This window comes from Lepidochelys olivacea (assembly GCF_965140295.1).
Source record: "Lepidochelys olivacea isolate rLepOli2 genome assembly, chromosome: 3".
Classification (NCBI taxonomy): domain Eukaryota; kingdom Metazoa; phylum Chordata; order Testudines; family Cheloniidae; genus Lepidochelys; species Lepidochelys olivacea.
In genome coordinates this window covers 151,068,433-151,092,713 of record NC_140413.1, presented here as the reverse complement: position 1 = coordinate 151,092,713, position 24,281 = coordinate 151,068,433, and the positions used below count along the sequence as shown (strand labels likewise).

Sequence of the window (24,281 nt, the reverse complement as noted above, 5' to 3'; positions counted from 1 at the left end):
CAGATGGCTTGGAGATCCCATCTTGCTTAATGCCTGACCTTCCAGATGTCATATGAACCGCATCAGAAGAGACATCGATTCCAGAAAAGGAAACCATCCACCTCTCAGCCTTCCACCTCTCTCTTTCCACCTTCAAGCAGCAATTTTGACAGGCTAGTTGACGGCCTGAATTACCATCCTTCTCCTTCTCCTTACCAGCTGCACCAATTCACCTGCTTTCCTCCATTTGCTTCAGGTGGGCTGGGGACTTAATCATACAGAGAAGTGGGTTTTGGAGATTATTTCCACAGAGCACACCATCCACTTTACTAAGCTTCCACCAACAAACCCCCTATCCCATCGCTCTTCAGGGACCGTCACAAGAGCTTGCTTCATCGAGAAATAGATTCTGTCCGATGCTTGGGGGCTATAAAACCAGTTCCCATGCAACACAGATGAAAGTGATTTTATTCTGGGTATTTTCTGGTACCAGCAAAGAATGGCAGTTGGAGACTTATCCTAGATTTGAGGCTACTAATTCCATCACTAGAGCAAGGGGATTGGTTCTCAGCCCTTGACCTTTGGGATGCATATTTCCACATAGTGATCCATCCATCCCACAAACGATTCCCATGTTTCACTGTCAGTCAGGACCACTTTCAGTACCAGGTGCTTCGCTTTGGCCTGTCATCTGCCCCGAGGGTCTTTTCGAAAGTCATGTCAGTAGTAGCAGCACAGCACTGCAGGAAATATATTTTAGTATTCCCTTACCTGAACGTCACAGGCAACTTCCAAAGCCATAGATCTCTTCCTCAAATAGGCCCTACAGTTCAACATTCAAAAGTCCACTTTGACCACTCTGCAAAACTTAGAATTCTTAGGGGCTCATCTCAGTTCATTAACAGGAAGAGCCTATTTTTCTCTGCACAGGTTTGTGACCATTTCCAACATAGCCAGTACAATGCAACTCAGTTCCCAAACTCCAGTCAAGAACTGCTTTTAGGCTCAGGCTGTTTATTCACCAAACAAACACAGTTAAAATGTGCTTCTTTCCATACCCACCTGAGTAAAACAATCCCTCAACTGCTGGAAAGATTATCACAATGTGTGCACAGGAGTCCCATTTGCACATCCTCTCCCAGTGGTCATCATAATGACAGATGCCTCTCTACTAGGGTGGGGAATACATCTAGATGCTTGCACATCCCTGGGCAAATGGATGTTGCAAGAGACCACGCTGCACATCAACCTCCTGGAATTCAGAGCAGTCAGGTACGAGTCTCCAATTTTTACCTCTAATCAGGGGCAAACACATAAAGATCATGATAGACAACATATTATGCGTGTTTTATATTAATTGGCAAGGCGGAGCAAGAACCCTCCCTCTGTCTGCGCAAAGGATGTCAAGCTTTGAAATTGGTGCATACGCATCTAGGTCATCATCACAGCAGCCTATCTCCTGGAGGTTCAAAATGTGACTGTGGATGCACTTAGCAGGCACTTTTTCAAAGACCATGAGTGGGAAATAGACCCCAGCTTATTACACCACATATTCCATCAATGCAGCACTCCTCAGATTTGTTTGCCACAGAGTTAAGCAAGAAATGTACCCAGTTTTGCTTGAGAGACAGACTGGGTCACTGTTCCTTGAGGGATGTTATTCACCTTCATTGGGTTGTCGGATCTCCTGTATGTATTCCTACAGACTCCTCTAATAGCCAATGTTCTCCTCAAAATAAAAAGAGACAAAGTCAGAGTCATCTTAATAATTCTGACGTGGCCCAGACTAACATGTATTCCTTACTTAATATAATTGGCCGTTTGCTCCGCGATCACTCTTCATGCCCTCCTCATCTCCTTTCCCAGTAAGGCAGGAAGATCCTTCACTCCAGTTTCACAGTGTTTTGTCTCAAAGCATGGTTGGTCGATGGTTCATGGGATTAGAGACCCACCTGATCAGAGGAAGTGTAAAAAAAAAAAAAAAAAAGTACTATTACACAGGTGGAAAGTGTCTGTTCGCTGCACATACTCTCAAAAATGGACAAGATTTCTCTTTTGGTGTGACCTCAGATATATTCCAACGATGACCTCATCACTGCCAGATATACTGGACTATATCCTAACACTAAAAAGTTCTGTACTCTCACTGAACTCTGTCAGAGACCATCTAGCAGCCATCAGGGCTTTCAACTCTCCAATGGAGGGTTATTCCATTTTTGCCCACCCAATGACAGAGAGATTTCCGAGTTCCCTGAGGAACCTTGATCTGCAAGTCAAGCACCCTACTGTTCTTTGGAACCTTAATCTAATACCTAAATGCCTCACAAGAACCCCCATTTGAACAGATGGCTACCTGCTCACTGCTCCATTTGTCAGTGAAAACAACATTCCTGATTTCCAAGTGATGGCTAAGTAGGGGCCCTTATGGCATGCCCCCCTTTCACAGTATTTTTTAAGGACAAGGTCATGCTGCGACCCCATCCAAAATGTTTATACCTAAAATTTCTTCCAGTTCCATACTAACCAACCCATTCTTTCACCTGTCATTCTTCCACCCTATGCCTCCCCTCGATAATCAAGAAGCACAGTTGTACACCCTTGACATCAGAAGAGCCCTGGCCTTCCATCTGGATAGAAAGACCCTGAAATTGTTTGTCTTGCTTGCTGGTAGATTAAAAGTGTCTGTAATCTCTAATCAAAGTCTTTCCAAGATGATATCCTTCTGCATTAATTCTTGCTACGAGTCTTGTAATATTCAAATATCTTTGAACATATGTATTTACTCTACGAGGTCCATTTCCACCTTTACAGCATTCCTCAAAAATGTGCCCATTATTGAAATATGTAAGGGCATCTATACGTACATTTGCTGAACACTACTCAATAAGTCATGACTTTGCTTCTGAGTGTTCAGCTCGGCTGTGCTTTCTTTGGTACTGGAATCAACTCTGAAGCACCCCGCACCACACCCACCTTAGAGTGAACTGCTTGGTAGCCACCTAATGTGGAGCACCCATAGGGACACTCCTTGAAGAAGAAACAGTTCTTTGAGTACTTGTTCATATCAGTTCTGAATCAGGTGTGTGCGTGCGCATGTGCACAGTAGCTGGAATATTTTTCCCCTAGCAACATCCGTGGGGTCAGCCTGGGCACCTCCTGGAGTTGTGCCTTCATGGCACCCAGTAAAGGGCCCTCAATTCCTTCTTACCGCCAGTGACGATAGCTGGAACTTCCCCTTGCTCTGCTTCATCAAGCGGCTTAGCAGTACTTTTGGGTTTTGCTGTAGATAGTTCTAGTTGGTTAGGATAGCATAGTTAGTTCACTTATAAATTTCAGTTACGGTGGGTTCCTCCCCTCTCCCCCCGCCCCCCAATTTGTCACCAGGGCATGCCATGATCCCCAGGCTCTAAGACTTGCTATTCACATAGCTCAGATTGCATAGCTTAGATCGACTTTTCCCTTTAGTGTAGACAAGGCCTAAGTCTTTCAGATGTTTTTGGTATAACATTTGTAAGATACAACCTTTCCTATCCATCGACAGAGCTTAAGCTCTCATCCAGGCTCTCATCATCTTGTGTCTCAGTTACTGCAACATTCTGTTTTTTGGACTTGACAGGTGCTATCTTGTAGCACTCATTGCCATTCAGAATGCTGCTGCAAAGATCGTTTTCCTATCCCATCATTGTGACCATCTCACCCTTCTCTTTAAATCCCTTCACTGACTCCCTCTTCTCTGTTGTATCAAACATACACCGTTTGTCTTCACTTTCAAGGCCCTTCACAGTCTCTCCCCACCCTTCATGTCATCTCTTATTTAGTACTGTAAGGTTGACTCCTGCCTCCAATCAGTCCATGATGTCAGCCACTATCACTTACTTGTTAAATTTTCAAACAAGCACTTTCAGGCTTTCTGCCATGTTGCCCCTCATGCTTGGGATGAGCTCCCCGTCAACATCTGCAAAGCCACTTCATTATTTTTTTTTAGATTCCTCCTTCCAACTCTCCTTTGCAGTGTTGCCTTCAAAAAAATTGACAATGATTAGGCTGCTGGTGTGCTGAAACCACTGCCTATCATGTTGATCAATATTGTCTTGTTCTCCTGTGCCAATTAGCTGTATCCATCTGTTGTCTCTTGTCCGGTGCTTACATTGTAACCTCTTTGGGTCTTTTTTGTTCTGTGTTTGTACAGTGCCAAGCATGATAGAGTCCTGGTCCGTGACGGGCTCCTGGGGTGATTCAAATAATAATAAGTAATCAGTAAAGTGTATTATGTGACTTTCAGGTGGACTCTCGCAACTGTAGTGGTACTAGAAGTCAAGATTTCTGATTTTATTTACTATATGGGGATGTTTGTCCTAGGCAAGGCAACAGAAGGTATATAGAGTGAAATTTCACAAGTCAAGTCAGTACAAATGGCTGAGGCAATGGTTGCTATCATGCATACCTTTCGGAATCAGCAATCAGCACTGCCAACACTCAGCAGAAGGTTGGAAAGAGAATGAGCAAGAGACTGAAATGGGAAGAAGTACACCCTGGAAACAAAGATCAAAAATATTTTAAACACTAAAAATGTTTTAAAAATTTACATCTTGTTGTGAAGCTCAGTTTTCATTAGTGAGTTCTCCGAAATTTGGAGCCAGAATATCTTCCTGCCTCCCGTGGATTTGTTGAAAGTACACCATGAAAGCTTATTCCATTTCTGCTTTATGTAGACTGTCATATTTACACTCGTCAGTCTCTTTTGGTTGTCATCTCTTTACTAAAGATCACTAATATAAATTTATTCCTATACATATAACATTAGAATTCTGGGGACATTATAAATGTGACACTACATTGGTCTTGGAGACTGCACCTGAAATGGTGATAAAAGTTAGATCAATTCCCTTTCCCTCCAAAATTCATCTGTACTAGCTCCTGTGACTAAGCAATAGATGAGCTACAGATGCAGAATTTACTTTAAAGCTGTGAATCAACTCTGTGATTATGTCCTGGTTTTGGGACTGAGTATCTGTGAAAGAATATTTCATAAGTTTGGATGATCATTTCCAATACCCGTTTCTTGTTTTTATTTCTAACTGATTTCACTTTCACCACTGAATACTTTGTCCAGTTTTACAAAGCTGTTCAATGAAAGGCACAGTATCCTGCCTACAGGGAAAACTGCATCTTAAACCCCTTTTTTCCTCACGGAGTGCACCCTTTAGGTGACAGGCGTGGCTTCTTGCACCTCACTCTGGGAGGAACAGTGCAGTCCAACCACTCTTAGATTGGATTTCTGGTCTGGAATCTCCCTGGTTCCCAATCATGTTCGTGACACAGGTCCAACTTGGTGTTGTACCTGTCAGAGTTTCTCTTCGGGAGCATATGTGATAGTGCACGTTTGTACGTTCACAGAAACAGCACCTAAAACAAGACATTATGTTTTCATTCCTTTTAAGGTACAAAAGCAAGAAAAGCAAAGGCTAAAAACAATAAAAGGCCAACACAAATGGATCTGTCTTACACCTTCAGCTTTCCTTGCCATCTTTTATGAATTCCTCTCAGGCCACCTACCTCTCTTTCTGGCAGGAAAAGCAGCCAATCCTGCAGCAACAGGCTATGTATCAGTGTGCCTCAGTCCATCTGTCAGCTTTCACTGACACAACCTGGGTAACCACTCCTTTCTTTCCTAACATTTGTGAGGTTTAGGATCCCCTCTGATCCTAGGCCCAGCCTTGGAAAGAGTTAACCATTCTAGTTTGGATGGAGCCAGACGGGATATTCTCCAGTTCATCATTCCCCCCATTGTTTCCTCAAGGAGCCTTCTCTTTGCCATTGTTTTGTTCCCTATGGGTTTCATTCTTTACAGACTCCTTTGATTTAATTCCTGACATTTCAGAAGGTTAATATCAAGCAGATAACTCTCATTCTCCGCAAACCATAAATGAAGTTTGCAGTAATTTAGGAACATAGGAGCTGCCGTACTGGATCAAACCAGAGATCGGTTTAAGTGGTATCCTGTCACCAACAGTAACCAGTATCAGAAACTTCAGAGGAAGGCCAAGAAAGTGTGCAATAGGCATTTATGAGCTATTCTGCCCATAGGATAAGTTTCATCCTGATCCCCAATAGCTAAAGGTTGGTTAAGACCTGACGCTCAGGGGGCTTTTTAGTGCAATTCTCTGTAGAAATTGGTACTATTTCTAAGGAGCTGTATAGTAGTTTATGTAGAGCACATTGCCTGGGGTGAAAATTCCTTCTGTACGTGCAAATTCATTACACATTCTGGCTCTCCACACTGTAGCTTGTATTATAAAGGTCGGAAAGAGACCGTGGTGCCCATTTAGGTCATTCCCTCTTTTGACACTAAGAACTGTATTCCAAAGTCAACTTTGTTCCAAATAATTATTTTATTTCTGTTAAACTCTACAAGAGCAATATTATGAGAGTTGCACCTATCACTCCACTTGGTTGTTTTGCTATATATTAAGTAACTGCTCAGAAGAATCCCATCTAAATTCCCTATTGCCTGCCTCTTCACTAGTATTAAGATGTGAGCCCTTATGTTGTTTTTTAAATAATAAGATGGCCAGAACATTGCATAGTATTCCAAAGCTAGCCTCAATAGTCTCTTCAATAAAAACCAAAGCAGTTTTCTCTTATTTATATAGTGTTTGATCCCGCTGTTTTATTTTTTGTAAAGCCATATGCAACAGGATCTACAGTCTTATTGTCTACTACCCCACATCTTCAGTGATCATTGAGGTTGTAATCTTTTTTGGTTTTCTCCTGAGTTTCATATCTTAAATGTCTCTGCATTTACTGAAATGCAATGAATTGTCTAAGTCACAGATACAGTATAGTGCGTAAAATCATTCCTCTAACCCAATAGCCTCCTCCATCTACCTTTAACTGTCTCCTTTTGGATATACCTTAATTGTTGGCACTTAATATTAATTTACACTACAGCTCTATTACACTGCTCTGACAGTGTAAAGTGGCCCTAAAGTGGGAGTAAATTATATTTACACGAAGTTTAAGACCACAAATACAATTTACATCCATTTTAGGGCCACTTTATGCTCCCAGACCAATATAAATGGGCCTTAGTGTAAATGAGAATCAGGTCCTTTTTCTTTTATTTTAATCTCTTAGTTCATAAAAGCCGCTAACGTACCGTGTTTTACATATGGTTACAAATCAGGAAAGAAAATGTTAAGCACTCACATTCTGAACTTTTCTTCGTAAACTGGCTCTTTCATGTTGCACTCTATCAGAAACTTTTCTTCAAGACCAAAAAAAATTAGTTTTACTGTTTGCCTTTCCCCCATCAGCTATTTCATTTCTTCAAAACAATATAGTATTTGTTTGACATGATCTTCGTTCTGTGAATGGATGCACACTTCATTAAGTCACACCTTTCCAGGTGTTCTCATATTCTCTCTGATTCACATTTCCATTATTTTTCTCCACTGTGAAGCTTAATATTTCAAATCTATAGTTCCTAGATTATTAGTAGGACTGGTTTAAGGTTTTCAACAGCATGTTGCTGCACATGACACCGTCGGAACTGGCAGTCATACTCCATGTTACTGGAAAACATGTGAAAATGGCAAAATGATTATATTTTATGGTGTTGAAGTGAATGTACAAGACTAATGCAACAAACTAAGGAAGCAGAATGACCTAGTAGAATGAACAAAAGACTGGGAACCGTTAGGGACCAGGATGTAGGCAGTCTTGCCTATTGGCTGGAGCAGGAGTAGTGTCTAGTGGCTTGAGCAGGAGTCAGGCCAGGAATCAAAGCTGAGGGTCAGAGCTGGGTTAGCTGGAGTGAAGCAAGGCTAGGAACAGGGCAGGATCAAGTCTGGGAACAAGCAAGTGTAGGTGCTATAGCTGCTGTGGGCAAATGTTTGAGCAGCCAGCACCCTGCTATTGGTCTTAAGAGTAGGTCTGGTGATCGCCTCAGCCAATCAGGCAGTTTGGCCAATCAGGCAGCTCACTTGGGGCTCAACTGGTTCATTATATGGCCTGAGGGTTAAGCTAGCAGGTAAACAGGCTAGCTGCAGGACCTTATTCCTGACAGTATCCCCTCCTTGAAGGGCGTTTCCCAGGGGTATCAGGGACAGAACTGTCAGGAAAGGTTTTGTAAAATTCCCGCAAGCAGGCTCAAGGCATGAATATTTTCCACTTGTTCCCAGGATCATTCATCCAGACCATAACCATCCCTGTCCACTAAGTACTGGAGTTTCCTTCTGATGTGTCGGGAGTCAAGGATCTGTCAAACCAAATATTTTTCCTGCCCCTGGACAGTGATAGGTGGGGGTGATGAGGTGGACCAGGGCAGAAATGGGTTCTTGATATAAGGCTTGAGGAAGGAGACATGGAACTCTGTGTGGATCCAGAGGGACTCAGGCAATTGTAACCTGAATGCCACTGGATTGACCTGTTCCAGAATCTTGGACCCAGACACTGGTGGTCTAATTTAGCCAACGGGCGCATTGACCTAAGTTTCCAAGTGGGTAGCCAAACCTTGTAGTGTATGGCAAGAGTGGGAGTAGCCTGGCAATCCTGGTTGGCATGGGGTTTAAGCCTCCTTAGCAGATGTCAGGTGTTCCTTCAATTCTTGGTGTATTTGACATAGGTGGGAAGTTAAATCTGCAGCAGCAGGTACAAGAGACTTTGCAGGAATATCTGGGTGAAAACAAAGATGAAACCCATCATTGGCAAAGAAGGGACTTTGTTGGCTGGAGGCATTATCATACACAAATTCAACATAGAGAAGAGGGGAAACCCAGTTGTCTTGATGATAGTTCAAAAGCAGCAAAGGTATTGTTCAAGGATCTGGTTGACCCATTCTGTTTGCTAGTTGGTGTGCAGATGGTATATAGATGAGATGAGGGATTCTATGCCCAGGAGCATTAGACGCTCCTGCCAGAAACTGGAGATTAACTGAGGTCCCTGGTCTTCTTGGCAATCTGTGGTAATGAAAAACTCTCTCTAGGAAAAAGCAAGCCATTTCTGGGGCAATAGGGATGGCACAAAACGGGATGATTTGTGCCATCTTGATGAAAAGATCAACTACAACCAAGATCGTTGTGTACCCCTGAGAGCAAGGCAGCTCCACTATGAAGTCCATGGACATAGTGATCCACAGTGGATATGATGGAGTTGGAGAAGAGCAAGCAGTTTCAAGCATGGGCTCTTGGTTCAGGCACCAAGATTGCAGGGTGTTTTATCATTTTTTGACAGAGGTGTGCAGGCCCAACCATCAGAAAGTCCTTGACACCAAGTTACAGGTCTTGAAGTGGCCAAAGTGACCAAGAAGTGGTGATTCATGGCTTAAAGCCTAAGCTGTCCCCCCAGAACATGAATACAGCCTTTCTGGAAGAGGACATCATCCTGTATTCTAAACTCTGCAACAGGCTGGGTACCGGCATCATCAAGGAATGGGTGGATCTAAGCTGTGAATGGGTCATTGGGCTGCAAGGAATAGAGGAAGACATCAGGTTGCTGTCTGTTGTCCCATTAACAAAATTGGACACCTTAAGAACTGTTGAAGGAGTTCGCCTGCCAGAGTCAAGGTACTCATCCTTGCAGGACAGGTTTTTTGACACTGGATGACAGGTAATTATTAAATTGAGCCAGGCAAACAAGAGGGACCAGCAGACCTCTCATTGGTTAAGGTGCCTGACTGTCCAAAGGTATTCCAGGTTCTTGTGATCTCTGAGGACTTGTACAGGGAACCTGGGCCCTTCTAGAAGACGGTGCCATTCCTCAAAGGCTGCCTTTATGGCTATCAGCTCCTTTTCCCTATATCAAAGTTTCTCTCCATATGAATTAGCTTATGTGACTAGAAGGCATGGGGGTGCAGTCATCTGCTGGCTGGGACAACACTGCATCCAGAGCAAAGTTTGACACTTTGGCCTCTATTGTAAATAGTTTTGTGGGGTCAGTATGGGTGCCATAGTGAAGCTCTCTTTTAGTTGCTTGAAGTTGGATTGGGCTTCTAGGGACCAGGTGAACCAGGCTCCCTTACTTAGCAGGACAATCACAGGGTGACTAAACTAGGAAAGCCCTTGATAAATTTCCTGTGAAAACTGGCAAAGCCCACAAATTGCTGTACCCCATGGAAGTCCTTTGGAGAGGCCCAGTTGCCTACGGCCTCTTTAGTCCATGATCTTTAGTCCATGATTATCCCTTTGGGTCAGATGATATACCTGAGGAATTCAATTGTATCTTGGTCAAACTCTCACTTCTCAGGCTTAGCATACAGACAATTTTGAAGGAGTCCCTCTAGGATGTTGCATACGTGATGATTGTAAAAGGCCTGATTTTCTGAAAAGATGAGGAAACAAGCAGGGAGAACTGGAGGTCCTGGTGAAGGCAAGGAATTATGACGTGATTGGAATAACAGAGACTTGGTGGGGTAACTCACATGACTGGAGTACTGTCATGGATGGTTATAAACTGTTCAGGAAGGACAGGCAGGGCACAAAAGGTGGGGGAGTAGCACTGTATGTAAGGGAGCAGTATGACTGCTCAGAGCTCTGGTATGAAACTGCAGAAAAACCTGAGTGTCTCTGGATTAAGTTTAGAAGTGTGAGCAACAAGAGTGATGTAGTGGTGGGAGTTTGCTATAGGCCACCGGACCAGGGGGATGAGGTGGACGAGGCTTTCTTCCGGCAACTCACAGAAGCTACTAGATCGCACGCCCTGGTTCTCATGGGCGACTCTAATCATCCTGATATCTGCTGGGAGAGTACTACAGCGGTGCACAGACAATCCAGGAAGTTTTTGGAAAATGTAGGGGACAATTTCCTGGTGCAAGTTCTGGAGGAGCCAACTAGGGGGAGAGCTTTTCTTGACCTGCTGCTCACAAACCAGGAAGAATTAGTAGGGGAAGCAAAAGTGGATGGGAATCTGGGAGGCAGTGACCATGAGTTGGTCGAGTTCAGGATCCTGACACAGGGAAAAAAGGTAAGCAGCAGAATACGGACCCTGGACTTAGACTTCGACTCCCTCGGGGACCTGATGGGTAGGATCCCCTGGGGGAATAACATGAGGGGGAAAGGAGTCCAGGAGAGCTGGCTGTATTTCAAAGAATCCCTGTTGAGGTTACAGGGACAAACCGTCCCGATGTGTCTAAAGAATAGTAAATATGGCAGGCGACCAGCTTGGCTTAACAGTGAAATCCTTGCGGATCAGGAGGGCCAAATCACACCTGGAGCTGCAGCTAGCAAGAGATGTTAAGAGTAACAAGAAGGGTTTCTTGAGGTATGTTGGCAACAAGAAGAAAGCCAAGGAACGTGTGAGCCCCTTACTGAATGAGGGATGCAACCTAGTGACAGAGGATGTGGAAAAAGCTAATGTACTCAGTGCTTTTTTTGCCTCTGTCTTCACAAACAAGGTCAGCTCCCAGACTGCTGCGCTGGGCAACAGAGCATGGGGAGTAGGTGGCCAGCCCTCTGTGGAGAAAGAAGTGGTTAGGGACTATTTAGAAAAGCTGGACGTGCACAAGTCCATGGGGCCGGATGCGTTGCATCCGAGTGTGCTAAAGGAGTTGGCGGCTGTGATTGCAGAGCCATTGGCCATTATCTTTGAAAACTCATGGCGATCGGGGGAAGTCCCGGACGACTGGAAAAAGGCTAATGTAGTGCCCATCTTTAAAAAAGGGAAGGAGGAGGATCCTGGGAACTACAGGCCAGTCAGCCTCACCTCAGTCCCTGGAAAAATCATGGAGCAGGTCCTCAAGGAATCAATCCTGAAGCACTTACACGAGAGGAAAGTGATCAGGAACAGTCAGAATGGATTCACCAAGGGAAGGTCGTGCCTGACTAATCTAATCGCCTTCTATGATGAGATAACTGGTTCTGTGGATGAAGGGAAAGCAGTGGATGTATTGTTTCTTGACTTTAGCAAAGCTTTTGACACTGTCTCCCACAGTATACTTGTCAGCAAGTTAAAGAAGTATGGGCTGGATGAATGCACTATAAGGTGGGTAGAAAGTTGGCTAGATTGTCGGGCTCAACGGGTAGTGATCAATGGCTCCATGTCTAGATGGCAGCCGGTATCAAGTGGAGTGCCCCAAGGGTCGGTCCTGGGGCCAGTTTTGTTCAATATCTTTATAAATGATCTGGAGGATTGTGTGGATTGTACTCTCAGCAAATTTGCGGATGATACTAAACTAGGAGGAGTGGTAGATACGGTGGCAGGTAGGGATAGGATACAGAGGGACCTAGACAAATTGGAGGATTGGGCCAAAATAAATCTGATGATGTTCAACAAGGACAAGTGCAGGGTCCTGCACTTAGGACGGAAGAATCCAATGCACCGCTACAGACTAGGGACCGAATGGCTAGGCCACAGTTCTGCGGAAAAGAACCTAGGGGTGACAGTGGATGAGAAGCTGGATATGAGTCAACAGTGTGCCCTTGTTGCCAAGAAGGCCAATGGCATTTTGGGATGTATAAGTAGGGGCATAGCCAGAAGATCGAGGGATGTGATCGTTCCCCTCTATTGGACATTGGTGAGACCTCATCTAGAGTACTGTGTCCAGTTTTGGGCCCCACACTACAAGAAGGATGTGGAAAAATTGGAGAGAGTCCAGCGAAGGGCAACAAAAATGATTAGGGGTCTGGAACACATGACTTATGAGGAAAGGCTGAGGGAACTGGGATTGTTTAGTCTGCAGAAGAGAAGAATGAGGGGGGATTTGATAGCTGCTTTCAACTACCTGAGAGGTGGTTCCAAAGAGGATGGTTCTAGACTATTCTCAGTGGTAGAAGAGGACAGGACAAGGAGTAATGGTCTCAAGTTGCAGTGGGGGAGGTTTAGGTTGGCTATTAGGAAAAACTTTTTCACTAGGAGGGTGGTGAAACACTGGAATGCGTTACCTAGGGAGGTGGTAGAATCTCCTTCCTTAGAAGTTTTTAAGGTCAGGCTTGACAAAGCCCTGGCTGCGATGATTTAATTGGGGGGGATTGGTCCTGCTTTGAGCAGGGGGTTGGACTAGATGACCTCCTGAGGTCCCTTCCAACGCTGATATTCTATGATTAAGATAATACAAAATGGTGTAGCATGTCCCTGAAGATATCATTGATGAAATGCTAAAAGATTGCCAGGGAATTGCACAGGCCAAATGGCATAACTAGCTATTTGAAATGTCTCTACCCGGTATGGAAGGTGGACTTCCACTCGTCAATCTTCCTAACCCTTACCAGGTTATAAACTCCATGGAGGTCTAACTTTGTGAAGACCATGGAAGAGCTAAGTCATTGAAAGAATTCCCTGATAGGGGACAGGAGTTACCAATTCTGTTTGGTAACTTTGTTTAGCTTGCTGTATTCCAAACAGGGCATTAGAGATCCATCCACCTCTTTTACAAAGAAGGTCAGTGCCCCAGCCAGAGATATGGATGGATGAATGAAATCATTTTGAAGGTTCTTTTGAAGGCAGCTTCAAAAAGAGAGTAGGTATAACCAAAAGAGATCTCCACTTCCAGATAAAGATTAATGGAGCAGTCATAAGTGGATGGGGTGGCAAGGTGTACACATTCTTCTTATAAATTCTTGGTATTCAGCAGGTATCACTGAGGTGGCAGGAAGGGGTGCAGAGAGTACAGAGATTCCCTGTGAACTAATGGCCTCAGATTTTCTGAGGAGGCAGAGTGAGCACAGAGATCTTCTGGTCCAGGGCTGAGTATTGGGAGACATGATTGCTGACAATGCAGGGAGCTGAAATGTACTGCATCTGCCCGCCAATGGATATGTGGATTGTGGGTGGCAAGCCAGTGCATGCTGAGGATAATCTGAGAGTGTGGTGCTTGGATGAGCCCAAACTGGAGGATAGTAACCTCCAAGAGGGCAGTCTGGTGGGTAACCAGGCCCTACAAGAGAAGTGTCCCTTCGATACACTCCACCGAGTATGGAGAGCTTTCACACCTGGATGGGCATTGCATGTGCTCATGCAAAGTCCAAGTCCATGAAATTACTGAAGCAGCCAAATCAACCAGCGCTTCTAGGCGGACCTCAGATATGGTGGGGTGTCAAAGTTAGAGGGAGAATCGGAAATGTGTCAGGTTCTGGTTAGCTGTTGCCAAAGTACTGGCAGACAAATATCAATATCAAGTACTCGGGGGAGGGGAAGAACATCAACCCAGGCATCTTTGTTGGGGCTGAGACATGGAATTTGCTGGGGCAGGACAGCCCAATGCGAAGTGTCCTGGTTCTCTGCAGTACAGGCATAAACCTGCCATTTTGTATGTCTTTTTTTTCTTCAGCCTTGGAAAGGGAGGACTGGGCATGGGCAGTCTGTGGGGACAAAGCCTGTGGTTAGTAAACTGGGGTTAGGAAAACCAATGGGCCACAAGAGGCTGAGCTTCACTCTTGGCAGTGCTCCGTCAGACGGTGATCACTCTTAATGCACAGTTCTATTATACTGTCCAGGCCAAGCAAGGACTCCATCTGTGCCAGGTCATCTTCGTTTTTTTCATGGCAGCCAAGCTGGAAGTGGTAACACTGCAAGCCTCTTTCCATTCTGTGTCTGCTGCCAGGCCCTGAAAATTTGTGGCAAACTTGGCAACCAATCAGCTCCCCTGACGCAATGCTTGAAGCACAGCCTCTGCTGTGCATATGTGATTTGGGTCATCAAAGATTACCACCATGGCTTGCACAAAGTTTTCAAACTGACCCAAGAGAGGGCTAGATTTTTCCATGAGCAGGGGAAGCCCAGGCCAGGGCCTCCTCAGTCAGCAAGCGGATGATAAATTCTACTTTGGCTTGGTCAGTGCTCTTCATTGCAACAGAAACAGAAGCCAGCACAGATTCAGAAATCCACAGAATTTGCTACAGTCACTGTTGAATTTATCTGGCAGTGGAATCTTTGGTTCATGGGGAGCAGGGGACAGAGCTGCAAGTTGTGCAGCTTGTGCTTGCAAGGCCACATTCTACACCTGCAGGGCAGCAATCTGAGCCTGCAGCTCCTACACTGCACCCACTATCTGTGATGGGAAAACATTTGTCATGGTGGGATCTAAGCCAGAGAGAACTGAACCCCTTTTCCTCTGATGGGTTCCTCTTGGTGGACTGATCAAACAGTTAGGGACTGGGAAATAGGCAGTAAACACTGGTTGTTGCAGCAAGAGTCAGATCTAGTGGTTGAAGCATGAGTCAGGCCAGGAATTGGAGCTGAGGGTCAGAGCCAGATTACCTGGAGTGAGGCAAGGCTGAGTCCATGGCAGGAGCAGGGCCGGATCTGAGTTTAGAACATGGGAACAAGAAGGCTAAGGAGCGATCACAGCCGTGAGTGGATGCATTAAGCAGCTAGTGCCTTGCTGCTGCTGTGGGTCTTAAGAGCATGTCTGCTGATATCTTCAGGCAGTTGGGTGGTTTGGCCAATCAGGCAGCTCTGTTAGGGCCTAGCTGCACTGGTTAGACTGCCTGGGAGTTAACCTAGCAGGTGAGCAGGCTGGGATTCCTTGTTCCTGAAAGGAGCTGAGAGCTGGTAGATGAAACTCTGGCCCCATGGAAGTCAGTGGTAAAACTGCCTTTGATTTCAGTGGGGCTGGGAGTTCATTCCATGTGTTCTAATCCTAGCTTTACCCTTTCCATGTTGTGTGGCTTTGGGCAAGTTACTCTCTTCCTTCCTGTTTTCCTCATCTGTAAAGTGGGTAAATAATACTTACATACCTGTGAGGTAAGTGTGTAAGGATTATTACCTAGTTAGTGCTTATAAAATGTTTTTAAAAAATGTAAAATGCTATGTATTAGTAAGCATTAAGTAAAAAAATGTTGCACAAATACAAAGATATGCAACTTCTTATGAGCTCAAGAATGCTCTAATTTGAATTGCAGCCTGGTACAAGCCAGGCTGCCACCTGTATGTTTTGAGTAAGATGTCTTAAAAGATAAAGAATCTGATTCCTGCTTAATTATAGGTATTGCACAAGCTTCTCTCCAATCTGCCACTACCTTCCCTGTTTCCAAACGATTTGAGATATGTCTGAAGAACATGAATATTTGCCATTTCCTTTGGAGCTTTGGTCTTTATAAGCATGTGACTGTAAAGTTTTTTTTTTTTTTTTTTTTTACTCTTTGGACGTTAGATTTTGTTTTAATTACCTATTTAGCATGATCCTGATTTCCTTCAGCATTGTATCTGCTTCCTCTGGGAAATGTGTGTCTACTTCTGGCTCTCATCTTTTGTGAACGATAAGGCAATTAATTCATTAAATTTTTAGCAGAATTTACTACTTCTGTCAAATTCCCCTAATGCTATCTCTTGGAGGCCCTAATACCTTTTTCACTGACCTTTTGTTCCTGATGTACTTAGAATTGCTCTTCCATTCATTTATCTTAACTTCTTATTAAAAGTTTCTTGTATTCTCTACCTCCATTTTTAATCTCTCCACTAATTTCACTTTGTAATCCTCTTTTGAATTTGACATCGTATATCTCACCGACTTTGTCTCTCTTCCTTTAGTCTTGATTTTATTTTATACCACCATGTTCATTCATGTTAGCATTTTTCTTCTACTCTTACTGTGCTTATCACTAGATGGCAGGCATACATTAATATATTTTTGAAAACTTCCCATTTCTCCTGTGGTCTTTTCTTTTTTTTTATTTGATCCGATTTCACCAGCCTTTTCCCACAGTCTTCCAAAATTTGTTATTCTGTTTTTATCATGTCCTTTTATTACTCAGAAGTCAATGACTGCTCTTCTTAAAGGATTGTATTCTTTTCCCTTTGAAGTCTGATGGCCAAACTCCCATTGACTTCACAGAGAGAAGAATTAGGTCCCTACTTCCTTCCTTTACATAACATGCCACATCTAAGCTGCTGTTATCATAGTGTATATAAATATGTTACTCAGTTTATTCCCCCTGTTTAATGTGTCCCAGTTTGTTTAGATTATTGATACACAGCAGTATCTCGTTGTTACTGTTCTGTTCTTTTCACAAATCTTTTTTGATTTGTTACATGACTTCCTCATCCTTTTAATCAATCAGATCAGATGCTCTTTGGAAAATTCTTACCATTCACTTCCTGCCTTTATCATATCTATATTCAAGCCATAAATTATTCTGCTCCTTTCATTTTATTCCTTCAGAATATTTTATCTCAGTTACATAGGAAATTAATCTGGGCACATGCTTTGAAATTAATCTGGGCACATGCCGCTTGTGTATCATTCTTTTTCAGATGACCAGATTTATTTGCCCGTAAATAGTAGACTTCTTGATTGAAACAGTGTAATTTTAAACAAAATGGGCTGCTGACAGCCTGTTCTCAATGAGGAGTCCTCAACTCTAGGATGTACTTCCCTACTTGGTCTGTCAGAGCTTGGATTTTATGACTTTTAGAGCATAATCTGTGTTTTTTCCACACTTTTCTCAGGATGGCAGTGGATGGTTGAGTGTTTTTTGTAGTTGGTAGGTGACATTGAACTATTTTGTAAATGTTTTTATTTAATTATTATAAACTCTTCTGTCCATTCCTGTGTTTTTTTCCATTTGTTGACAGAATTGAAAAACATAAATTTCAGATGAAATATTGGGTTTTGGTATATTTCAATACAAAAAGTTTTCATTGGCTTTTTTCCTTGTACTTGTCAGTCTTTCTATTTTTTTATAAATAAGAAAAAAGAACATTTATTCTCCTCAGGTCTTTTTGTCATTGGTTTATTGTGACTGAAAGTTTTGGATGATGTCCCTGATAGACCAGTGCCATGTCTGCTGGAAGAGGCCTCTTGTCCTCAAACAAATGTAGGGGAGTTTGGCTCTCCTTATTTGGATGCCAGAACTTCATCAAATTTCCCAAGAGAAGCACAAGAAATCCTCAGATTAGAGGATAATACTGAGTTCTTGGTTCCTGCTTTTATAAAGAAGCACATGCATCATTGTTTGTTTTTACTTTATCTGTGGTTACATATATAAATCAAATACTGAGTGGAATTGATACATCCAGGACTGTTCTTCTGAATACTCCCCCCTCTTCAGCAGTGTTGCTCTATATATGTTAAAGTGAAACAATAATAAAACACCTCTTGAGTCCACAGTAGTGTCAATGTGGCAGCTTCTGAGGTGAACATTACAGCCTGGTATGAAAAAGAAATGGTAACAATGAAAGGTATAATTTAGGAGACAAGTTTTTCTGATTTTATAGATTGATATCAGCTAATGGTTAGTAATAGCTACTGTATAAAAAGATGTATCACTATATAAATATAAGATGAAATTTTAAATGAGAAACTCTATTTGCATAGGACATTGTGGGAGCATGGAGTGTCTCGATTTCCAGACCTGTGCCCTACCCATTTTGACCATACCACCTTGCTAGGAAAGCAGTGTACTATAAAGATGCATTGATCAGTTATAGTCCATTCCCTTAAATCCTGATACTTGTAATGGAAGCTAGAAAAATGGCAGTGGCTGTTACCTTCAAAACTTTAAAGCCTAGCAAATAATCACAGTCTTTGAGAAATCTATTTAATGAAAGACAGCACAGCAATGCAATTGCAAATGCAGAGATGAGTTTACAAAAGAAGCTAACATTATATATATCACACCTAGAAATGGAGAGAAAATAACAGAGCAGACAACAAAAAAAAATTGCAAGAATTCTGGCACCAAGAAAGACACAAGAAATTATAATAAGAGAGCTACAGAGAACATGACTGTGAATAAAGCTCTCTTGGTTTCATACACGCTGTTGGGTTCTAAATTAGCTAGCAACTCTCAGGAAAAAGATCTAGGGGTTACTGTAGATAGTTCAATGAAGATGTCTGCTCAATGTGCAGTCACAGTGAAAAAGACTAATAGGATTCTAAATTGTATTAAAGACAGGGTAGAAAATAATAGATAATATTATACTGGTCTTGTATAAATCAATGATCTGTCTACACTTTGTGTGCTTTGTTTGGTTTTGGTCATCTGACCTCAAAAAGGATGTTGCTGAACTTAAAAGGCCTAGGAAAGGACAGCTAAGATTTGAAGAGGTTTCAGTGGGTTTATGTGGCTATGAGATGAGATTTAAATGTTTTGGACTGTTTAAGAGGAGAATAAGAAGAAGCATGATAGCATACAAAATAATGAATGGATTAGTAAAAACTAAGCAGGCATCCCTCTTCAGCTAGTGCCATGACAGAAGAACAAGAGGACACTCAATGAAATTGATTGGCAGCAAATTTAAAATTAATAGAAGGAAAGATTTATTTACACAGTTGGTGGTAAACCTGTGCAATTGACTGTCATGGAAAAATCATTGAAGCAAACAGTTTAGTGGCATTTATAAGGACCCACTGAATAGCTACATGAACAGGTGTTCTATAAGCAGCTATACTAACCTAGGAAATATGGTGAAAAATGTTGAAAGGGAAATCTTCCTGTTTTAGGGCCTAAGATAATCACCTGCAGGGTCTGGAAGGAGTTCCCCTATGTACTGCTTGCACAATGATCACATCTTGAAACATCAATTGTTGGCTGCTACTTGAAGCAGAATTCTGCATTTGATGAAGCAATGGTCTCCTTGGACCTGGCAAATCCTGTATTTCTGTGTACTGCAAAATATTGCATCTGCTGAGGTGTTGCTGAATACAGTAGAGGGCAGTCATGAGATAACATCATCTGCATTACAATGTCACTTTAATTCATAGATAATGTGGATGTTCAGCCTTTCTGGAGTTTAATTAAGTCATTTTCATTGTCATTTGATAGCTTTTAGATTATAGATATGCTGCTTTGCAAACTAAAGGATTTTTCCAAATCACCAAAATGTCCTCATATGCCTCAGAACTATCTATCTGACTGAATTCAGGCTCAGCACCTCAAACTAAAGGCTACCAGACATAAAGGCTTATCGGCTAAGGCCTTCTCCCCCTACATGGCTGTTACTCGCATTTGTTTCAACCCTAACAGTTGTGGGTTCTGAACACAGGCTGTTAAGCCCACGATGAAACATTCTAGCTTGGATCAGCCCTTTGGCACTGGCACGTTGCCTGCATGCTTCACTGAAGGTGTTGTTTAGTTCTGTTCACACTTTCGCTACTGTTAATTGTTTTGCTTATCTCTTCATTTTTTTCCCCAGGTGTTTCACTGTGTGCATTTTGAGTGTCCAGCACAAAACAGTGCCCACAAGGAAGAGGGTAACGAGGAAGTGGCAACAGCAGAACTGGGCACTGGCACACAACAGCTTGTTTCTCGCCCAGTTCGAGCCTCAAGCACCAGTTCTTTGCACTCCCTCACTGGATCCACCTCACGTACACATGCTCACCAACCATAAAGGAGAGTGGAAAGGAGCTTTTGCAGTCTCCATGATGCTATATGAAATTATTCACAACCTTCTTGTACAGGCACCTTTTTTCTTGTTCTCTCAGTGAACAAAGGGGACCATGCCTGCCAGCTGGAAATGCTGAAATGGAAAAGGCTTTCCAAGGACACAAAGGGGCTGCTTCACTCTCTTCAATTTGTTCAAATCAGGCTGGTCTCCGGGGGGATAAAATAGATCTTCAATCTATATCAAGTCCCCCATTAACACCCTACCTCTTTAATCTAACCAAGGAAAGGAGAATGGAAGGAAATAAAAGGCAGAGCCAGATTGGAATACAAAAATGGCATATGAACCATAGACTGGAAGGAATATAAATTAAGTATTTGTTACCTGAAGGCACCGATTAGGAAACAGAATGATGATCTTTATTACATCACTAGGGAAAATAGATTGTTTTTATTTTTTTAAATTATTCTTAATCCATAGTCCTTTGTAAATGATAAGCTGTTTTCTAAATCATTTTGACTAGGTGTCCGACTTTTCCCTTATTTTCGGCTGTAGTACATACAGTACAATAGATTAGGGAAGTAACAGGCATGTGTATCACCTGGTATGACAAGGAAAAAACCCTCATGATAAAAACAAATCAATTCATGGATGCTGTATTTAATTCTGACTTTACTTGAATTGTTGAGTTACGAAATTGTCATTTCTTATCTATGTTCCAAGCGGGAAATTCCTAGTCAAGCTTCCAATTTGACAAGTAGATAACTATCTGCTTAATTCAAAGATGACTCTTCAAGTTTTACTTAAATTTCTACAAAAATTATTGTAAATTTGTCAAATGTGGTGTTTGTGTTTAGAAAAGCAGAATTACAGCTGACCACTGGCATGCTGCTGATCAGACTCAGCAATACAAAAATGAGAATTTGCAGTCAAAAATATTTCAAAGAAAATAATAGACTACAGTGTTCAACTAAGGATTTAAAAAGCCGCTTATACACTTTTCTCATAATCTTCATGGAAAAAAATTAATGTAACTATTGTAGTTTGATCTGACTCTTCATTGGTTCTTGCTTTAGTAATTTACATCTCAGTGTTAACTGTCCTACTTGTCCTTTGTAACTTGATCAGATTATCTGCTTTTTTTCTTAATCTTGAGCATTTTCACATTGTGATCACCAGGATCCTCTAATCTCCAGTCCATGTGACTTAGCAAAAGCTCCACATCTCACTGGGCTTGCCCGTGTGGGAAAAAGAGGTTCTGTTTTTACACACAATATTGATGTCATTGGCAAAAATAATTAGGAAAGACTGATATTTCTTCTGAAGTACATGATCTTTGGAGCATCTACTGTCCAAGTTTATCGACCTGGAATTTTTTTTCTGTTGGTCTAATACACCTTTGCGAGAGCAAAACAAGATGACAAGTCAGAGTTAGTCAAGTCAAATATGATTTTCCTCTGCTTGAACATAATGATATAATGAGTTGTATATCAATCTATCACACTGCTTAACCTTGAAAGAATTTCTTTCTGAATACCAGTTGGGCTAAAAGCATGAAGGAACAGATAGCATGGTGGCTACAAAACAGCAGACACTTGACAGAGAAAAAAAGAAATGTTTCTTCTTTCTGATATATTTCCTGTAAAGTTGAATAACTTTGGCAATTTTATCTTTTTTTCTTATCGCCAGACCCATCTTCAGTCTTTCTCATGTTAGCTCCTGTATTCCCTCCCCAAACCGTTTGCCCCCATAGCCTGAAATCAAGATGGTTCTTATTGGAGATGCATGGACATTACGTGATACATTTTATTAGGTGTCATGGCTCATAGTGCTTAGTAGCGGTGCTCTGCATGTGGAATATTGCTCATGAGCCATCAGCTACCACTGGCTGCTGATTACCACATTTATTTAGCATAGTGGAATTCAGACTAAGTTTTGGGTACAGAGCTCTTTGATTAACTTCAAGTACAGAGGTAGAAAATTTTAGACTAAACTTTTATTTAAAAAGAAACAAACAAAAATCCCTTGACAATTGTAATCTTTGCTGGACCTATTGAGTAGCATGGAACCTGCCTTGTCTTTCTTGGGTTGAACCTTCAGCATCAGAGTTGACATTGGCAAGAGACTACAAATAAATTAACAACTAATTTCACTATTCTCAGACTGTGAATAAATAAATTACATCATTTTCCAGTTTTGTTAGCTCTAATTGCCACCATTGTAGGGAGTGTTGTAACATAAGAATGAAATAGATCTGTACCAATTGTCCCTGGGTTTAGACTCTCACAGACAAAGTGCAGGGTTGTGAATGTATACTTCCCAGACATGGACAATTATTCTGTAGAATGCTGCTGAGCCAAAAAAAGACTCTTTAGAAGCTATCAGTCTACACCCCTCCTTCTCGCATTCTCTCTGATCTTGCCCTCTGAGGCTTCATAGATCAAAGATATCTATATATTCTAGATTTCTTATTACATCTACTAGCCACCCAGGCCTCTATTCACCCCAGTTTTGGGACATGAAGAATTTGAAAGATTAACCTATAGCAGAGTACATGTGAGAAATTCTCAAAGTGCAGAGCAACAGGATCTGTAGAACTTCAAATATCCAAAAAAAGTATGTCAGCCACAGCTGAGATAAATTACCTCATCCTTCCTCACAAACAAATAGGAATTTTTTAACATTACGATTCCCCATCACATCATGCCACTTTCACACACCTGTTAGTCCCCTCTCTGATAATTATTTGTGCTTTGAACCTATCTCTGAAGTGAGTCATTGTGTCTGTGTTGGCACAGAATTTTCAAACCTTTGCAAGCCAAAATAATCCCACCACTTTCCATTTTGTGGTTTGGATCTTTTAGTCTTGTATAACGAGTAATGTTGGTGGTTTTGGAGTTGTATGTTTTGAGCATCTCATTTTTGCTCAGTCTTTAAAAACCCACAAAATCTATTTATTGCCTGGTATGCTCTTCTGCCATGAACATTCTCTTCCAATATAATGTGCCAGTGGTGAGGCAGGAGGATTAATTTATATTTTGGTATAAATGTCCTCAGCTTTTTCCAGTTCTTTTATAGATTTTCTTCATTGTGGGATTGCTGCTTAATGGAATTCTGGTATTCATGTATGATTTTTGTCAACCCTGCTCTGAGTTTTTAGCTTGTTTCTTGATGGAAAGAACTAAAAGCATAGTTGAGCTGCTTAGATGTACCATTAAAAAGTGTGTCCCTTCAGGATGATGGGATATATACAGGTACTCTGAACTATATAGCATACTATAACTATATATTTTATCTGTGACTGAGATAGAACAGGACTGACCAGATGTTCTCTTGTCTCCTGTCAGACCGTAAGAGTTTTGTTGTTAGATCTCTATGCTAATAGCATTTGTTTATATTCTCACTCTAGAGACATTGTTTCTATTTAGCACTTAAATTGACTTTGACATTAAAAACGATAAACTCCACCCTCAATTTTTCCTTATTCTTTTTCATTTCCTCTGTTTTCTCCCAATGCTAGCTTCAGTTTAGACTAGCATCAAGCTCATGTGGTGCTCAGCAGAGTTACCTTTAAAGTTTCCTTTTTTAATTAAGTGTCTCTTTCTTCCAAATACATTAAAAACACTTTTATTCCCAGAAACGTCTGGCACCAAACCAAACCATATTTTCAGCAAGAGCAGGCCGTATTTGTAAAACTGATTTCTCTGGGAAAATGAGTTTTTGAATTGAGCAAAAATTGCTCGGCTCTGTTTTCCAAACCATTGTCAAACAACCCTACAAACAAGCTCCTGAAAGATCAGTTTAGACTTTCTTTAATTTAAAAAGCAACAAAAATATAATTTTGTCTTTCTCTAGCAAAGGAAACTAGTGTACCACTGAAAGAAGCAAGTATTTTTATTTTTCCATGGAGGGACATTTGATAATGCAGAGGCACAGTTTTCCATTTCATGAGCCTTCGTTTAAGAAGTTCCTTTTGACAATGAAGCAATGTGGTAAAAGGCAAAGAAAATTAAATTTGTTTTCTTCCAGGAATTTGCAGTGTG

At 41.8% G+C, this 24,281-nt stretch overlaps 1 protein-coding gene across 1 annotated transcript in view; it reads left to right on the top strand.

Moving 5' to 3' along the window:
• BTBD9 (BTB domain containing 9) overlaps positions 1-23,705 on the top strand; it is a 291,643-nt gene extending 267,938 nt beyond the window's left edge. Inside the window, exon 11 of the mRNA XM_084623356.1 lies at positions 20,050-23,705. Within this exon, the coding sequence (XP_084479482.1) occupies positions 20,050-20,244 (195 nt within the window). The 3' untranslated portion in view covers positions 20,245-23,705. The remainder of the gene's footprint in view (positions 1-20,049) is intronic.
• The last annotated feature ends 576 nt before the right edge of the window (positions 23,706-24,281 follow it).